The 19,564-nt window shown below is 39.5% G+C and overlaps 1 protein-coding gene across 10 annotated transcripts in view; it reads right to left on the bottom strand.

Annotated features, from left to right (window-relative positions):
* GAB1 (GRB2 associated binding protein 1) overlaps positions 1-19,564 on the bottom strand; it is a 122,037-nt gene that overhangs the window by 96,203 nt on the left and 6,270 nt on the right. Inside the window, exons 1-2 of one of the 10 annotated variants that reach the window (XM_057725785.1) lie at positions 9,784-9,922; positions 7,597-7,664 (exon numbers count right to left, since the gene is read on the bottom strand). The exons of 5 other annotated variants lie outside the window; for them this stretch is intronic. In XM_057725785.1, the coding sequence (XP_057581768.1) occupies positions 7,597-7,664; positions 9,784-9,829 (114 nt within the window). In that variant the 5' untranslated portion in view covers positions 9,830-9,922. Of the gene's footprint in view, positions 1-7,596; positions 7,665-9,783; positions 9,923-10,024; positions 10,043-17,793; positions 17,865-19,564 lie in introns of those variants that run through there. 4 more of the 10 variants (XM_057725792.1, XM_057725795.1, XM_057725791.1 and 1 more) reach the window with 4 other exon arrangements.

The raw sequence follows: 19,564 nt of genomic DNA, 5'->3' as shown, positions 1-19,564 counted from the left end.
ACCCTATAACTGTGGGTGAGTTAAGCACCACAGGTCAGTGTAACCCCGCAGCGAGCAGGTATTAGAAATGCTCATCACAAAGCAGATGGACACGTTCTTTCATTGTACGCTGAGCCAGGAGGGGGACAAGACTCCTCTAGTCGCTTCCTCTTCACTGTTTTCACATTGGGCACAGATGGATGAATATGGTCCCACCGGTTTGGTTTGTGCATTTCTGCTTGCATACACAGCTCATTAACGGACACAGTTAACACCTGCTTTTAGGATCAGGTGTTTCTGGTATCAGACACAGCAGGCTGGTTGTCATCTGCATTGAGGAGTGGTCCTCTGGCCAGACGTTCCTATAGTTTCACGTCAACTTCCTGTTCCTTAGAGGAAATGGAAATGCCCCTCCTTCCCCAGGGGGCTGACCCTGGGCCACCTGACAGTTGGGCCCCTCTTCTATGTCCCTCCTCGTACTGGTTAATTTTTAATGCCATTTAAAATGTTATCCCACGTTTACTTAGCTCTGCAATTTATAACAAACCTGCCAAACAGGACGAGCCAGTCTGGATTATATAACATGTAAATAAGCCAGGGCGCTGAGGAGGGAGCTGACAGCAGGACAAGCCGCAACAATGGTTAAACCAGTTCAACCTCACTACACCTGAAGGCAGCCTTTCTGTTCACTGCTCCCTCCTAGCACTTTACATCTAAAATCAGGAGAAGACACCGCTGTTGCTTTCTTTTCTATGAATACAATTTTTTTATTATTATTATTATATAACTTTTCTCTATTAAGTTGTTAGTATAAAATTCTTTACTATTATTTTAGTTTACAGTAAATATTTTTACTCTAAATATTACTACATATATATACTTGACATTATAATTTAATAAAAATAATCAGTTTTACACTCAAAAAAATAAAATAACACAAAACAAAATAAGAAGACAAAAACAGACCCCCAAAAGTTATTATGTGTGTCGCCACAAATACTGACTAGTAAGTCACTAAAGTTATTAAGAGGGACATGAAAGTCAATATTTACATTTTGTCCAGTTTTTTTTTTTTTTTAAATCTGGTGTACCTACCAAATAACTCATATTTGGAGCTAGCAATATTAACACATTCTAAAGGGCTTATCAGTAATTAGTATCTTCTTCCCACACACATGTGCTAACAGTTTAAACGTGGGCCAAGTTCCCAAACTCAAGTTTCACCAGTGTTGTTCTATGACTTGAATAAACTGTTTTATAGTTATATGCATCTACTTGTTTAAGAAACAAATGTTGTATCTACAACCCTCAGAGATGTTGAATATGTACTAAATAGTGAAACTGGTAACACTGCATATTGTACTAATTAATTCTATAATACAAGAAACTAACACAACAGAGAAGCCCCAGGAATATAATATTTAACATTTTATAATAAAAAAGGAAAACACCAAACGGAAGGTTATTCATATTAACCCTACTTCATGAATTAGTTATTCAGTTAACCCTGCTTCATGAATTACATGATTACAATCACCTATACATTTTTTTCTTCTAAATAAGCTGTTTGGAATCAACTGGGATAAAAGCTATGAAGAATCAAAGTTAGGAATTCCCTGGCAGTCCAGTGGTTAGGATTCCAAGGGCTCCGGTTTGATCCCTGGTCGGGGAACTATAATTCCACAAGCCACATAGCATGGCCAAAAGAAAAAAAAAATTATAGTTAAAAAAAAGATCAAAGTAGTGTTTATATCATTAGTTAAGAGGAGATGGTGGGTGATTGGGACTTCCCTGGTGGTCCAGTGGTTAAAAATCTTAAATAAACAATCTAACCTCACACCTAAAACAACCAGAAAAAGAAGAAGAAGGACAACAACAACAAAAACCCCCCAAAACCCCCAAAGTTAGTAGAAGGAAGGAAATTATAAAAATCAGAGCAGAAATAAATGAAATAGAAATGAAGAAAACAATAGCAAAGATCAATAAAACTAAAAGTTGGTTCTTTGAGACGATAAATAAAATTGATAAACCTTTAGCCAGACACCAAGAAAAAAAGGGAGAGGACTCAAATCAATAAAATTAGAAAAGAAAAAGGAGAAATCACAACTGACACCGCAGAAATACAAAGGATCATAAGAGACTACTAAATACAACCATATGGCAATAAAATGGACAACCTGGAAGAAATGGACAAATTCTTGGAAAGGTGCAACTTTCCAAGACTGACCAGAAGAATTAGAAAATATAAACAGATCAGTCACAAGTAATGAAAATGAAACTGTAATTAAAAATCTTCCAGAAAACAGAAGTCCAGGACCAGATGGCTTCACAGACAAATTCTATCAAACATTTAGAGAATCGTGAACACCTATCCTTCTTAAACTTTTCCAAAAAATTGCAGACAGGAACACTCCCAAACTCATTCTACGGGGCCATCATCACCCTGATACCAAAATCAAATATACCCCCAAAAAAGAAAATTACAGACCAATATCACTGATGAACATAGACACAAAAATCCTCAACAAAATACTAGCAAACCAAATCAAACAACACATTAAAAGGATCATAAACCATGATCAAGTGGGATTTATCCCAGGGATGCAAGGATTCTTAAATATACTCAAATCAATCAATGTGATACACCATATTAACAAATTAAAGAATAAAAACCATATGATCATCTCAATAGATGCAGGAAAAGCTTTTGACAAAATCCAACACCCATTTATTTTATTTTTTATTTTTTCTTACATTTATTTATTTATTTATTTAAGCTCTTTATTGGAGTATAATTGCTTTACCCTGTAAAGTGTAAAGTGTCAGTTTTTGCTGTACAACAAAGTGAATCAGCTGTATTTAAACACATATCCCCATATTCCCTCCTTCCCGTGACTCCCTCCCACCCTGCCTATCCCAGTCCTCTAAGTTATCACCCATTATCAAGCTGATCTCCCTGTGTTATGCAGCAGCTTCCCACTAGCTATCTATTTTACCTTTGGTAGTGTATATATATCAATGCTCTTCTCTCACTTCCTCCCAGCTTCCCCTTCACCCCCCACCGCATGTCCCCAGGTCCATTCTCTACATCTGCATCTTTATTCTTGCCCTGTCACGGTTCATCAGTACCATTTTTTTAGATTCCATATATGTGAGTTAGCATACGATATTTGTTTTTCTCTTTATGGCTTACTTCGCTCTGTATGACAGACTCTAGGTCCATCCACCTCACCACAAATAACTCAATTTCATTCTTTTTTATGGCTGAGTAATATTCTATTGTATATATGTGCCACATCTTCTTTATCCATTCATCTTCAACACCCATTTATGATAAAAACTCTCCAGCAAGTGGGCAGAGAGAGAACCTAACTCAACATAATAAAGGCCATATATGACAAACCCAGAGCAAACATCATTCTCAATGGTGAAAAACTGAAAGCATTTCCTCTAAGATCAGGAACAAGCCACTCTCACCACTATTATCCAACATAGTTTTGGAAGCCCTAGATATGGCAATCAGAGAAGAAAAGAAATAAAAGGAATACAAATTGGAAAAGAAGAGGTAAAATTGACACTGTTTGCAGATGACATGATACTACACATAGAAAATCCTAAAGGTGCCATCAGAAAACTACTAGAGCTAATCTATGAATGTGGTAAAGCAGCAGGATACAAAATTAATGCACAGAAATCTCTTGCCTTCCTATCACTAACAATGAAAGATCAGAAAGAGAAATTACGGAAACAATCCCATTTACCACTGTAACAAAAAGAATAAAATACCTAGGAATAAACCTACCTAAGGAGGTAAAAGACCTGTACTCAGAAAACTATACAACACTGATGAAAGAAATCAAAGATGACACAAACAGATGGAGGGATACACCATGTTTCTGGATGGGAAGAATCAATATTGTGAAAATGACCATACTATCCAAAGCAAACTACAGATTCAGTGCAGTCCCTCTCAAATTACCAATGGCATTTTTCACACAATTAGAACAAAAGATTTTACGATTTGTATGGAAACACAAAAGACCCAAAATAGCCAAAGCAATCTTGAGAAAGAAAAATGGAGCTGGAGGAACCAGGCTCCCTGACTTTAGACTATACTACAAAGCTACAGTAATCAAAACACATGGTTTTGGCACAAAAACAGAAATACAGATCAATGGAACAGAACAGAGAGTCCAGAGATAAACCCACACACATATGGTCACCTAATCTATGATAAAGGAGAATGGAGATAAAAGATAAATGGAGAAAAGACAGTCTCTTCAATAAGTGGTGCTGGGAAAACTGGACAGCTACATGTAAAAGAATGAAATTAGAACACTCCCTAACATCATAAACAAAAATAAACTCAAAATGGATTAAAGACCTAAATGTAAGACCAGACACTATAAAACTCATAGGGAAAACATAGGAAAAACACCCTCTGACATAAATCACAGCAAGATCTTTTTCTGACCCACCTCCTAGAGTAATGAAAATAAAAACAAAAATAAACAAATGAGACCTAATGAAACTTAAAAGCTTTTGCACAGCAAAGGAAACCATAAACAAGATGAAAGGACAACCCTCAGAATGGGAGAAGACATTTGCAAACAAAACTAAGGACAAAGGATTACTCTCCAAAATATACAAACTGCTCATGCAGCTCAATATCAAAAAAACAAACAACCCAAGCACAGAATGGGCAGAAGATCTAAACAGACATTTCTCCAAAGAAGACATACACATGGACAAGAGGCACATGAAAAGATGCTCAACATCACTAATTATTAGAGAAATGCAAATCAAAACTATAATGGGATATCACTTCACACTGGACAGAATGGCCATCATCAAAAAATCTACAAACAATAAATGCTGGAGAGGGTGTGGAGAAAAGGGAACCCTCCTGCACACTTGGTGGGAATGTAAACTGATATAGCCACTATGGAAAACAGTATGGAGGTTCCTTAAAAAGCTAAAAACAGAATTACCATATGACCCAGCAATCCCACTACTGGGCGTATACCCTGAGAAAACCATAATTCAAAAAGACACATGCACCCCAATGTTCAATGCAGCACTATTTACAATAGCCAGGACATGGAAACAACCTAAGTGTCCATCAACAGAGGAATGGATAAAGAAGATGTGGTACATATATACAATGGAATATTACTCAGCCATAAAAAGAAACAAAATTGAGTCATTTGTAGAGATATGGATGAACCCAGAGTCTGTCACACAGAGTGAAGTCAGAAAGAGTAAAACAAATATCATCTATTAATGCACCTATGTGGAATCTAGAAAAATGGTACAGATGAACCTAGTTCCAGAGCAGGAATAGAAACGCAGATATAGAGAATGGATGTGTGGGCAGGGGAGGGGAGGGGAGGATTAATTGGGACATTAGGTTTGACATAAATACATTACCATGTGTAAAATAGATAGCTACTGGGAACCTGCTGTATAGCACAGAAAGCTCAGTTCCATGCTCTGTGATGACCATGCGTAGTATGGCGGGGTGGGGGGGGGTCCAATAGGGAGGGGGTATGTGTATACATATAGCTGATTCACTTCGTTGTACAGTAGAAACTAACACAACATTGTAAACCAATTATACTCCAATAATAATAATAATAAAAAAAAGGCTCCATGCTCCCAATGCAGGGGGCCCAGGTATTATTCCTCATCAGGGAACTAGATCCCACATGTATGCCACAACTAAAGATCCCACATACCACAACTAAAGAGTCTGCATGCCTCAACTAAGACCCAGCACAGCCAAATAAATTAATATTTTTAAAAAAGAGTAGACGATGACTGTGTAAATACAATAATCATATACAACAAGAAAATATTACAAAGAAATCAGTGAAGTTCAGACGAGATCGGGCGCATTCAGGGTGGTATGGCCGTAGACAATCAGTGAAGTTCAACAAAAGCTCTCTGAAATTTAATAACTGTGGTCTAGACATTTAAGAGCATATATATTTATACACATACATGATTGGCATATAAAATGTAAATATATATGCTCATTATAATATTTGTTAAAAATTTAGGGCTCAGTTTAATGTAGCAGAGTTCTTTTATAGGTTCTCATTTTTTTAGGGTTTTTTTTTAACAGCTATGACCAAATTTGTTCTTTCCTGTTTTTGATACTCCATATTTGCAATTTTAAAAAATCAGTCTTAAGGATCACCTTTGAAGAGATAAAGAAAAAAACAGAGCTCTAATGGGGGGGGGACCTTTTCTGACAATTCTATTAAATGTACATTCAACATTATTTCAAAATCTTTCACAGGAGTGAGGGTTGGTGTCATCAAGCTGTATCTTTCCATTCCTGAGAGTACGCATGAGACAGGGCAGCAAACTGCCCAAACTAAGGCAACTGCCAAACTGCGGCAAGTACCCATAGCTTCAACAGATTCTAGAATCAAATGCCACCTCATTCTTTGTCAAACCTACCAACCTTGGCTGCAATAGGGAAACAGGGGGAAAAAAATCAAAGTAAATGGTTTTTGAAAAAGCTCCCTGGTGATTCTGATGCTCTCCTGACCTGCCCCCTAAAATGAGAACTAGAGAACTAAGCACAGGCATTGCCTCATCTCGCCCTTAAATGCACTACATCAAAACACATGAGAACCTCTGGTTTCAACTGACTACTCCCCTGACTAGTTTTAGAGCCCAGAGTTGTAGCTGCAGTCAGACAGGGGTCAATGCAAAATCAACTGTGATACAGGCCCCCAAATGAGAACTCTGTAAAGACCATCTGTCTACTCCACACAGCTGAGCCAGGCAGCCGGCTTTACGATCTGAGCATCCACTGGGTAGGAGTTGACTCCATGGGCGCCCTAGTTTATCCTGTCTGTCCTGTTCCCATCATTTGTGTTCACATGATAAGCTTGCAGAAGCGTTGCTCCAGTGAGGCTCACGGAAAGAGCTTCAGGACGAATTCTGCAGAGACAAAAACCAGGCAGAGCAGGAACTCAAACTCACCCCGGAGAGATCATCAAAAGCCATTTGTGAGGCAAGTCCTATGGTACTATTCTAAAAAAATACAAAAAGGAGGTGGAAAGAGAAGATCTGAAATTTCTGCAGAATTTAAAGAGGGGAGAAAGAAAGGTACTTTGTTCAGAGGGTAAGAGAAGTATCCTAAATAGCATCTTCTAAAAGGTTTCCCCTCCAAGAAAAAGTAAAACATTTTACAGGCTTGACTCTCCACACTCCTCCCAGAAATTCCCATCGCTCACTTGGAGGGCCTCCAGAGGGCCTAGCTCAGCTGGCAAATATTCAAATACAGTTATTCCAAATATGTTAATAAGGCTAACACGGTGCTCCCATCACGTCACCCCACCCTCCCTTTCTTTGTGTGAACTGAACCTGTGCAGGTTAAAACAGGCGTGCCAAACACTTGCTAAGTGAGATTACTGACTGTTGGCTAAGTGACTGCTAATTTAAAATAAGCATTTAGGGAGAATGGCTTTGCTCAAATGTATGTTGTTTTTTGAAAGGAATATTTTGATGTTCAACTCACTCCCACTCCTGTATTCCTCTATGGGTGTACAAATATAAGCATTAATGATTTACATTCTTTCAGTACCATATTCAAAGTACCTTAAAGATTCCAAGGTACTTGACAAGTGTTCTTTTAAAAAGAACTCTCCAGTGACATATGTTTCGTTCTGCAAATGAAGAAATGGAATTAGTGGTTACACTGTGGGAAGATAATAACTGGAATCACAGGCAGGTTTACTAATTTGTTAACTTATCAGTTAATAAACTTATGCAACAATATCTCTTTAGCCCAACATTATTTCCTTTGTGTACCCAAAGAAATCACAAAGCCAACTAGCTACTCATCTTTGGTTTGTATGTATTCTAAAAATCACAAAATTTCCCCTCCAAAACAAAACTACCTAACAGTTTTCATTCCTCTTTCTCCCTGCCTCCCAAAAAAGCTTTAACTTGCTTCTTCATCCACACAGACATTCCACACATAGTCTGAATTTTAAAACGGGCCATGCGACTTCACTGTCAGTAGAACAGAAACTGCTGGTTCGAAAAAAATCTCAACATCGCCGGGTCCCTAAATTAATCCCCAAATCACTGGACCTTATACAGGAAATCAAGATCCAATATCTTAAGTTTAAAAATTAGAGGGAGGTTGGAAGGAAGGTATAAATGGGATCACATACTTACCCAGGGTGACTCATGTTCATATGATCAAGATGAAACTGAGCACAGAAGCTACAATCAGGAAAGAATTTTTCCTTGGGGGCAGAAAGGGGTGTGGGATTTCCAAATGGGCACTGAAGTAGAATCGTCTGTGTGGATCAGGTGAGCAAATCTCACACAATTCACTTCCTACTGTCAATACAAGAAAGGAGCAAACACAGGTGAGCTGTACGCCTTCCCAAAATGTGCCAGTATAAGGCCCCTTCAGATGTGTGCAGTGCTCCAAAGGCTGGATGGAGAAACAAAGGAGATTGGGGCGGCACAACCGTGTCAATACGCTTAACATTTACTGAACGGTTCACTTAAAAATGGGTAAGAGGGTAAATATGTTATTTTTTTTTACAATTAAAAATAAAAATTTTAAAAAAGAGTGAGAGACTGGGGTGAACTTACTACACTGCCACTACTCTGTGGGGAAGCAAAAATGCTCTTCCAATGTCAAAGTGTTTGAATTTTGGAAAGTACAACAACCCACTGAAGATGCAGGTGGATGTGGCAGTTTGGGAATGGCACTGGGCTGGGTGTCAGGAAGCTTGCATCCATGACTACCTCTGCCTGCTGAAACCAGCTGGCCTTGAACTCAGAGTATTGCCTTGGACCTCAATTCCTAGGTCCACTTTTTCCGAGAATAGGTTCAGTAGTTAAGTTTTTCTCCTTGCACTACTTGAAGAAAAATATTTCTTCTCCTTAAGTATTTCAATAAAAACCTCACAGTTATTAAAATTTATTCTGCTTTGGAAACACATAGTTTAAAAACACTACAGATTCTCTTTTAAAAACAAGCATGAATGTTGTCAGCGCCAGAACCTTATTTGAAACATTAAAAACACTTCAATATCCATGTTCCAATATCCCTCTGTTAATAAAAACGTGGGTTTTTCAACATACAACTATTTCTCCAGCTTGGGGATAAAAACCACATTTGCTAAAATATTTAGTATGCATAAAACCTACCATAAAAGAGTATCTTTTAGTTGTTTAAGCATCCCTGAAAGCAGTAGGGAGATACTAAACTTTTAAATATATCTGAGTATTAAAAATTACATCTTAAAACATAGAAATAATCAAAGTACCAACATCCTATGAATTTCAAGTCAATCTATGCATTAGAAGTTTAAATATGTATAGTCAGTGTAACGATGTCTTATTTAATTATGAAAGAGACATTTCCCTTTAGTAACCTATGCAAAGGGCAATACATCTGCTTACATAATATTTTACAGCTTCTGCTTACCTAATATTTTATAACTTTTTTTTCCTATATGTTAAAGCAAAACCAGAAATGTTTAAGTTAAAATATCCATGAAAACTGATAAGCTATATATTTTTTTATGCTGCACTTAGATGATTACTTAATGTTGTGGGTTCTCCCTGGGAGCCACTTGTTTTCAGCAAACAAATATTCACTGGAAACATCTATCACCATGTTAAACAACATATGGGTTAGAATAAATTATAGGAAGAAAATCTGAAAGAATAACTAGAAATATCAAGAGACTAATAAGAAATAAAGCTCTACCAAGTCTATGGTTTTAAAAACACAGGAAAGCAAGGCAATAAGGTCACCTGAAATAAAAAGAGCAAGTTGCGAGCCCAGCCTCCGATTCTTCATGCGGGACAGAAGTCACAGGAGTCTAGCCTTTCTCGGTAGAAGGTGGTTCTGAGTCTCCACCACCAGCCAGCAACCGCCCTTCTCTTCACTTCGGGAGCAAAGTGATCTACTAACCAAACGTACTTGAACTCTTGGTGCAGTAAGAGGGCGTGGTAGACACTTCATATAATAACAATAATGATACTCAACACTTACAAAGCAGATGGGAAGATTCTCTAAGATCTTGCGGGCAGATGGGCAGAGCAGAGTACCTCAGAGGCTCAGGTCTTCCTGAGTAAGGAAATGGAGGCGAAGGGAGAGGGCATGAAGGATGGGGAAAAGAAAGGGAGGGAGGAAAGGTCGGCCAGCTCATCAATATGACATCACAGTGGTGAACTGTCAACAGTACAATCTGGGTTCCCGGCATAGAAAAATGCACACTTTGACACCGAGATGGGTAGGGTAGAGTAAACTGAAAGAGGAACACTCTGTAGAAGTGATGGTTAGAGCAGGGTAAGGAAATATTTAACAAAAGCTGATGGCAGCCATCATTCTGTAAGTAACTCCCCCAATTCCTCTTATTTTGGGAGGAGGGCCTCAAGACCTTTCTGCAAGGTATAAATAGAATCATAAAGTTCCCCTCAGGAAATAATATGGGAAAAAATGATAGCTTTCTAGAAACAGAGTGAATTCAGTAGGTAGTTGGAAATAAATTCTTTATTCATCTGTCAGGATTAAATAATCATTCCCACCTGGGCCACTTCTCGGCCAATTTTCTAAAATAGAGTCTGTCTTAATCTTGCTCTCTTTCTCTAAAATGGACTTTAAAATCAAAGTTTAGGTTCAAAACTTATAATATATACACTACACACAGGAAGAGAGAGAAGAGAGAAAGTCACACAAAGAGATGGAAACTTGAAAACAGAACTTCTTTAGTCAAGTAGAACTATTTTGGTGCTCTTTTACCAACTAACCACATCTCAACTAACCAAAAATTAGGGCAAACCAGACATGTACCATAAAGACAGTGGGAAGAAAATCTGAAATTAGAACTATTCCAGGAAATCTGGAACTCTATTTTAATAATATGTTTTCAGATCCAATAACCAGAATAACCAGAACTTCTGGTGAAGAACTAATCCTCCACCACCTCTCCTCTTCATCTTTAAGCCATTCAAAAAACTCTCTATTCAGGAATGCATGTTCTTTTTCAAATAGATACCTACACAATACCTTGATTTCATAACATCTCTGAGCTTCTTGGAGATGGCTAGGTACTTTCTCATATTCTTACCTTTCTAAAAATTCCCTTTCACTTTTGTCATCCTCTAAATATGTCCCCTTTAGGGGAGAGTTTGATCTAAATCACTGCAGGAAAACATTAAACACATATTTTTTTACAGCATCACAGCATATTTTTCTTATCTCACAGAAAAGAGGCTGAAGTTACTTTGTGAGTTTTGGTTCTTGTCTTCCTATCTCACTCTCTATACACATTTACTTCTGTTGGATTTTCTTCCTTCTCCCATGTTTCCTCCATGCTAACTCAGCATTTCTCCAAGTGTAAGTTAAGGACCCCCTACATCAGAATCGGCAGGGATCTGAGTCAGAAAACGCAGTTTTCTGGACCTCTACTGAGACTTACTAAAAATTTTGGAAAGGGCGAAAGGCTCCAGAATGTTCATTTCAGAAGTTACCCAGGTGTTGGTATGCATAGTAAAATTTGAGGTCCACTGCCCCAAACCCTTGATTCTTCCTGCACCAAAGGACATAGGGACTCTACCAAACTATATAAACAAGTGCTATCAGAGCATCCGAGAGGAGAGAGCAGCCTGGCAGTTCTGTTCACCTTCCTTGTGAAATACAGATGGAAGAGGCAAGAACGTTTGGAGACTGAACCGACTGAGACATCAGCACAATTGCAGACTCGTCAGCCCTGCTCTGTGGCTGCTGCCAATTACAGTAGCCAGACCTGCAAGAGGACTGATTACATGTAATTTATAAAAAGTAAACAAGCTGAGCGGCTTGTGAACAATGAATGGTGATACTCAAGCCAAGAGGTAATAAAAAGCATGAATAAATGACTCAGCATCCCCCTCCCCATCCAGACAACAACTGGTTGTACTCCAGCTAGGATTAGCATAGGTTAAAAAAAAAAAGTATTTGGGGGAATGATTTAAATGATAACAGACCATTTACCAATGGAGAGACATTTTTGTGTCTTACAGAAACCCCTGTGACAGGGCTGCACAGCCCCCAGCCTCTGGGGTTCAAAAGCTCAGGCATCTAAATGACTTTTTCTCAACCTTATTGAAGCCAGAAAAGGAAATGCCTAGGTCCAGAGCTGCCACACAGTCCTGTACCTGAATTATGGCTTTTAAAGGAAACACGGGGAAATAAGCCAAATGAATAATACAGCTGTAGGAACCAAGCTTTATGAAGGATTCCTCTACGTGAGGGTTTCCCAGCTTCAGCCCTGTTGATACTTGGGGCTGGGGCATTCTCAGTTGCAGGGGCTGTCCTGTGCATCCTAGGATGTTTATCAGCATCCCTGCCTCAACCCACCAGCTGTCACTAGTGCCCCCAGTGAGGACAAGCAAAAAACATCTCCAGAAATTGCCAGATATCCCTGGAGGGGGCAAAATCACCTCCCCACACCACTAAACACCATTGCTGTACACAGACACAGCATGAAGAAATGCTCATATCAGTAAATTAGCTCAAGGAACATATTTTTGACATCAAAAAGATCTCATGATTTTTGCTTTTAAATATATATGAAATATACGCCTCAAGTCCATCACCCTATTTTTTTTAAAATATATTTTTCCATCACTAGAGACAACAATACAAGTTCTTAATATGGTTTCAGGGAGCTACGCACGCCACATAAGGAAACAACTGAGCGGGTGCCTCGCCTTTCCCAGTCACGATCAGTCCGCTGATGGGTGCTGTCAACTTGATCGCCAGAGGATTTATGTCCACTTGACAGAGCCGAAGGATCCGTCAGGCACAGGCACACCAAATGCTAGAGCCCATGAGACTTTTAGGAGCCCATGAAAAGTGTCTTAATATGAATTTCTTTTAAAATCAGAATAAAGAATGAATATAATAAAAATAATGTAATAAATCCAGCTTGGAATATGTTCACCTTTGTCCCGACACAGTTGCAAAATTAATTTTTATTCTTTTTTCTGTGAGAGGAAGGGAGCCCACGAATTCAAAAGGATGGAGGGCTTGTGAAAAATCACAACGTGGCCCCAGCATCTAAAGGGGGAACAGGAGTGCAAACAAGTGCAATCCGGTGAGATGGGCACTGTGCTGCGGGAATGGCTGGGCATCAAAGAACAAAACACATACTCTCTGTGTGGGTGAGTGACAGTGGTGAAGGGAGTTCAGGGGAGGCTCCCAGGGTAGCCTGGGTGTGGAGGCAGAGAGGGGAGGGCCAGGAATTCCTGGAGCAGAGAAGCGCCCAGGCCAAGGCCAGAGTGAGCAACCACAAGGCCAATTCAGGACCTGAAAGTTCGGTACAGCTGAAGCGGACTGTGTGAGTGAGAAGGAGGTACATAAGGGGCCACATCACAGAGAGCCCCGCAAGCCAAGAAAAGGGGTTTGGGCATTCCTTAGAGCAAAGGAACTCTGCAGGGACTTCTCTGGTGGTCCAGTGGTTAAGAGTTCGCTTTCCACTGCAGGGGGTGCAGGTTCCATCCCTGGTCAGGGAGGGAAGATCCTACATGCCTTGTGGCCACAAAACCAAAACATATAAAACAAAAGCAATATTGTAACAAATTCAATAAAGACTTTAAAACAAAAACAAACAACACAGGAACCCTGCAGAACAGCCTCAAACTGAGGCCCAGGATGATCAGCTCCAGGGTTCAGAAAGGCTGTGCTGGCTGCCTTGAGGAAGCTGGTTTGGGGGGACGCAAGGATGGAGCCAGGGAGACGAGCTGGCTGTTGCAGACATTAGGCAGAAAGGCAAAGCCAAAGGCAGCTTAGGCAACACAGAGGTCAAGAAGTCAGGAGATCTCCGGAAGGTAAAACAGACAGGATTTGGTTGCTGGGTGTGGAGAAGGAGAAGAGAACAAAGAAAACCACCTGGCTTAAGCCACTGGGGAAGCGATGGTGGCGTGACTGACTGAGAGAGGGAACAGCAAGAGGACAGGGTTTAGGGAGAGGATGGTGAGCCCTGCTGTAGGCATGCATGTTGCTGTGGGGGTCTAAGCAGTTAGGGATCTACTAACCAGTTACAGCCACAGATGTGGAGTGAGAAATGGGCTGAAATGGGGTCTTCAAATCATCAGCATATAAGTCAGGGGCATTTCACTGGGCTTTAAGATCTATATACGGGCTTTAAAGGTTAGGAAACGTGCAAGGGAATGATAGCTTTGTGTATAAGTTTGTAAGAATTCTGTGGACACTACTATATATAAAATAGATAACCAACAAGGACCTACTGTATAGCAGAGGGAACTATACTCAAAATCTTGGCAATAACCTATAATGGAAAAGATTTTGAAAAAGAATATATATATATATATATATATATATATATATATAACTGAATCACTTTGCTGTACACCTAAAACTAACAAAACTGTAAATCAACTATACTTCAACTAAAAAAAAAAAAAAAAAAAAAAAAGACTTCTCTGGCGGTCTAGTGGTTAAGACTTTGCCTTGCAATGCAGGGGCTGCGGGTTTGATCCTTGGTCTGGGAGCTAAGATTCCGCATGCCTTGCAGCCAAAAAACCAAAACATAAAACAGAAGCAATAGTGTAACAAATTCAATAAAGACTTTAAAAATGGTCCACATCAAAAAAGTCTTAAAAAAATAAGTAAATAAATAATTTTTTAAAAAACACTGAACAACCAGCATGATGTGGGTACTGGTCAAGCAGGGGGGAAAAGGAATTCTGTGGAAAAGGAGAACAACGAGCTTTTATCAAAGTTTCAAAAAAGTTCATGAACTTGTAATGGATAAAGAACTACCAACAGTGTGAGATGGAAGAAGAGACCATCCAGGGCTAGCTAGCACTAGAACCTTTAGGAACTCCAACACTTCTAGAAACCAGAGCCTGGTATCAGGAAGGCACAGGGAAGAACATATTTTGAGAAGACGGACTGATCATCTCCAACAATGTAGTCAAGAGTGCCATGAAAAATAAGAATGAAAAGTTCAGATCTAGTTCTGCCACACTGGGCAACCTCTGGGGACCTTAGTGGGGGCCGGTTAGGTAAGGATGGCTGGATTCCTTTATGAGATGAGTGGCAGGTGAGGAAGAGGGGGCCGAGGGGACACAACCCACTCACGAGTCTGGCTGGGAAAGGGAGGAAAAGAAAGAATCTCACCCCAGTCTCGTCTTTAAAAACTGAATCCATCTTTTAAGGTCCTGGTGAAATCTCTCTTGCCACCTTCTTAAAACCTTCCAGGAGTCCCTGAATTCACCTCCCTCAGCTGAATTCTTCTAAAGCTTGGTCTCATGCATCACTGATCATAACATAATTTGCAGTACTGAGTGCTCCTGTGTCCCTAGTAGGAAATAAACTCCCGAAAGGTGGAGGCAGTGCCCCCTTGGGCCTCTTCTGAATTCTTCGCCAATGCCTTGTTCTCAGCGGGCATCCCCTCAAGGACTTGCAGGGTCTGACCTGAGAAGTAAGAGATCTGGCCCTGCCAGAATTAGCTGGTTAACTTGTATGACCTTGGACAAGTCAATCAGTCTCCTGGAGGCTAGTTTTCATTCCTGGAGGAGGTTGGATTCTCCACTAGGAAAGAAGGAGATAAGTGTAATTGGGAAAGATATTGATACAGCTATTGTTTTTGTAATGCAAATCACAGAAAATAAAACTGGATTAAAAGCCACAGGACATTCAAACAATAAGTGATAGAGAAATGGGTTAGAAAAGGTTGAGAAACTAGATGATTGAACTAGATGATTTATAATTTTAGGCTTAAAATTTGACAACTATTTGGTCATATTCAAGAGACTGTGCCAGGTACCACACTGTGCATTTCAGACCCAGAGAACAAATGCCATCTTTGTCCTCTGGAAATTAATATCCTATTACAAACACCAAAGAATGATAAATGAAGCCATAGTTTTCTTGGTAAACAGATCATGTGTACAAACCTTCACTGCGTATATTGTGGGTCATTATGAAAATCATTTAGAAAGATATGTTAAAACTAGAAATATACCAGGCATGCTTTTCCTGTTTTGACTATTTCACTGCTTAAATGAAGAGAAAGAAAAAAAGAATACTGTCCTATAGCATCAGTTTAATTTTGTGCACTTTTCTTCAGAGATAAATGACCTAGATACTCTGTGAAGGTTTCTCAGAAGGCTTTCGTTTTATGTAACAGCACCACCAGGAACAAATTAACTTCCCAAATATTTCACATTCTTCCTAGCTCAGTATTTCCTTTTACCTTTTCCCAACACTTCAAACATTTAAATCTGAAATTGTCAGGGAGAACTCATAAAATCCAATCCTCCTACACAACTTTGGATCAATTATATCTTTGCCAGAGGGTATGGGCTTCAAATGATGCTTCCCCAGTCCAAAGGGGTGAGCCTTCCTCATCAAGTTCTACGTAACATCACTGGAATTCAAAACACTGGAGGTAGTATTTTACCAAGTATTTCTCTTCCAAGAGACAAAGATTAAAGCACTTGTTTCCCGAAAATCAAGTGGTCATCCCTCCAATCAGAAGGGATGACCTCTTGGCTACGATGACTCTGGCCAAGGCACTGATGGGAATGTATGATGGACTGGAGTTGACAAAGCACACCAGGTACTTAATTCTTCAACCAGGTAGTCATTTCAGGGAGGAGTCCTGCTAGTCAGAAAGTGGCCTGACTGCATTTCCCAATACAGCAGTAACTAAAAACTGCATTTCAGGAGAGAAAAACAATCTACCTGCTAGGTGGAACATAATGATTCCCAGTCTTGATTACTACATAACAGGACATGAATAATTCCCCCCTTTTTAGAGAAAAGGTGACACAAATACTCCGTGATGTAGGTGGCAAGGCTTCTACTACAGGGGAAGAAGTGAAAAACAAAGGGGAAAAGGGCAAGAGGGTAGGGATTCCTGAGGAAAAGAGTGCTGTTTACCTCTCTCCCGTTTACAAACGTGAGCAGATGAAATTTTATAGCAACTGGCTCACTGATGTATTAAATACAATAAACATTTAATACAAAATATAAATTACAAATATTAAATACAATAAAAGCAACAACAAAAATATATTGAGTTCTCAATCCCCTGATGCTACTGTCCTGCATTTTTTATTTCACAAAAGCAAGCCTCTTAACTAAAATTATATTTACCTGCTTATTTCACATATAACTGCTAAATACCTCTGCAATACAAATATTCAGTTCAATCAAGCAACAAGAAAGTCAGTTACAAACCTTTACTATTAATTAACAATTTTTCCCCTCTTCAGACCAGAGGATGAAAAGTAAAATGGCATTTTAATGTTTTCTTTTTCCAAGTGTGATATTCTTAAAGAAGAACCATGTACAAAACTTTTCAAAAAAATTTAAATAACATGAGTCAAAACAAAGGAAAATAAATAAAAAAGGGAAAAGAAAAACAATGAGCAAGATAGTTAAAGAAAAGTTTAGTATTTTTCTTCCTTTAAAAACAAAATGACCTACGATTTTTACATCCAGAAATGTTTGGACTCTCCGTATATTGTTTTTAATTCACAGAACAATGTAACCATTTGTTTTTTTCCTTTCAGGACTTTTTTTTTTTAAACACATAGGGAATAACCTAGGCCAAGTATGAATCCAAAGAAAAAAGCTGGGAGAAAAAAAAACACCACCATATGAAAAACTCTTGGTAAATTTGGCATTCTTTCCAGTGTATAAAAATAAAAGAAAACTCAGTTTAGAAATATGATAAAATTGTCTGAAACACACAGAAAGGAAAGAACAGTTAAATAGTAGAAAAAAAAATTAAGATCACTCACATTTCCCCTTCTAGAAGCTCTATTTCTTTGCAACTTACATCTTCACGTGCAGTTTGCATATAGTAGCTCTGCTAAAAACAACCACATGGAAAATTTTTTGTTCCAGATAACACTGCAGAACAGGGCTTGGCAGCTACAAGTTGTAATCAGAATGCTTCAAGGGCTAATGTAGCCCAGATAACGACCAAGCATGCATTTCGGTGCAGAGTCTTAACTATTTTTTTTTTTTATAGAGCAGGCTGTGGGAGGGTCAAAAGCTGTGGGAGGCTCAAAAGCGGAGGGTCTACCTTACATACCTTCAGCAATCAGCATCTTTCTCTTCAGTCAAGGAGCATTTTGCTCCTATGAATAAAAGAATTACTTAAAATATAAAAGATTCTTCTCCAGTTAAGGCATTCTTACAGGATCTGAGGTGCTCACACACACAAGCCTGGAATGGTCAAAGCTTCCAAGTTCCTAAAATGACTTTTCCCAGGAATTCCACAGGCCTGAATCGCCATCTCCAATTCATTAAGGCTCCCCCAGCCATTGAGTTGGCAAATGAAGAGGCTACTTATTTAATGACCATGGAAAGTCATGGTACAATGAGCCACTCTTCCCCAGGAGTAATCTAAAGAAGGGCGGAATGCTGATTTTATTTGTGCCTGTAGCTGAAGAGGGGGAGCAGACAGAGACCTGGGTCTTGATAAGCTTCCTGTACTTAGTCGACTGAGATAAAGAGTCACAGTCACAGAAGTGCTGTGACTTCAATCCAAGTTCAAGTGGCAAATTCAGATGGAGCTCTCACTTGGGGGAAATGAGCCACCATGCTAATGCAAGGAATGTGAAACAGGAGAAACCCTTCCATCCACAGTCAGGAGGGGTTTAATGTGATCCAATGGTGTTATTCTCCTTCCTCCAGCACTGGCTGGCATTCACACAGCTGGGCTAAGATGGCTTCCAAAGTCCAAAATAAGACGCTAGCCCAAGGCAGCCTGGGCCCTCCTGCTGGAACTCAGAAGCAAATGAATCAAAGGCTCTTTTATTCTCCCTCCTACCAGAACATGCTCACTCTCTGTTGTCAACTAAATGCTTGCCAGCGTGAATTATTTAGTTCCAAACAGACATAAAGAAATCTTAAATAACACATGTCCCTTGGAATTTTAATAAGTTCAGGTGACCGGACAAGTGGGGTTGTTTGGTTTGTTTTCTAGCCCAGCACAGAAAATCCACTTGTGGTCAGGACCCCATCAGAGCATTAGGTCATGGCAGAAACTGAAACTTCTCAAACTGCAAGTTACAGCTGACGTCCAAACTCCACGCATGAAACGGAGGTATTCCGTCCTTTTCGCTGGGATGTCTGAACTCAACACAAAGTCCCCCGTTCTTCCTTGAAAACCAGGCTTCTCCTCTGATTTTGTTATTTCTGTCAGCAGCACCTGGATTCTTCCAAGAATAGAGCCTGAAATTCACCCACGAAATCTTCCCTGGCTGGCCCCATCCCCCTCCCCTCTAGTCTGAACTCTCAAGCAATTATCACCTGTATCAACCATTTGGCAATTCATCATATATGACCTGTTAAAGGAACGTGCATTTATAGCTCATCTTCACAAATAGATTAGAAACTGCTTACAGGAAGGGAGGGGGCCTTTCCCTCCACTGTATTCCTCACATGGAACACGTACAAAAGCTCCAGAGATACCTGTTTATTAATTCAGTCAACAGATACTTGGTGAGCTTCCATTCTGCATCAGACACAGCACCCAGCACAGGCACTCCGCAGACCGGGCCT

Source organism: Hippopotamus amphibius, chromosome 3, assembly GCF_030028045.1.
Source record: "Hippopotamus amphibius kiboko isolate mHipAmp2 chromosome 3, mHipAmp2.hap2, whole genome shotgun sequence".
NCBI classification, from domain to species: domain Eukaryota; kingdom Metazoa; phylum Chordata; class Mammalia; order Artiodactyla; family Hippopotamidae; genus Hippopotamus; species Hippopotamus amphibius.
This window is presented reverse-complemented; position numbering and strand designations above follow the sequence as displayed.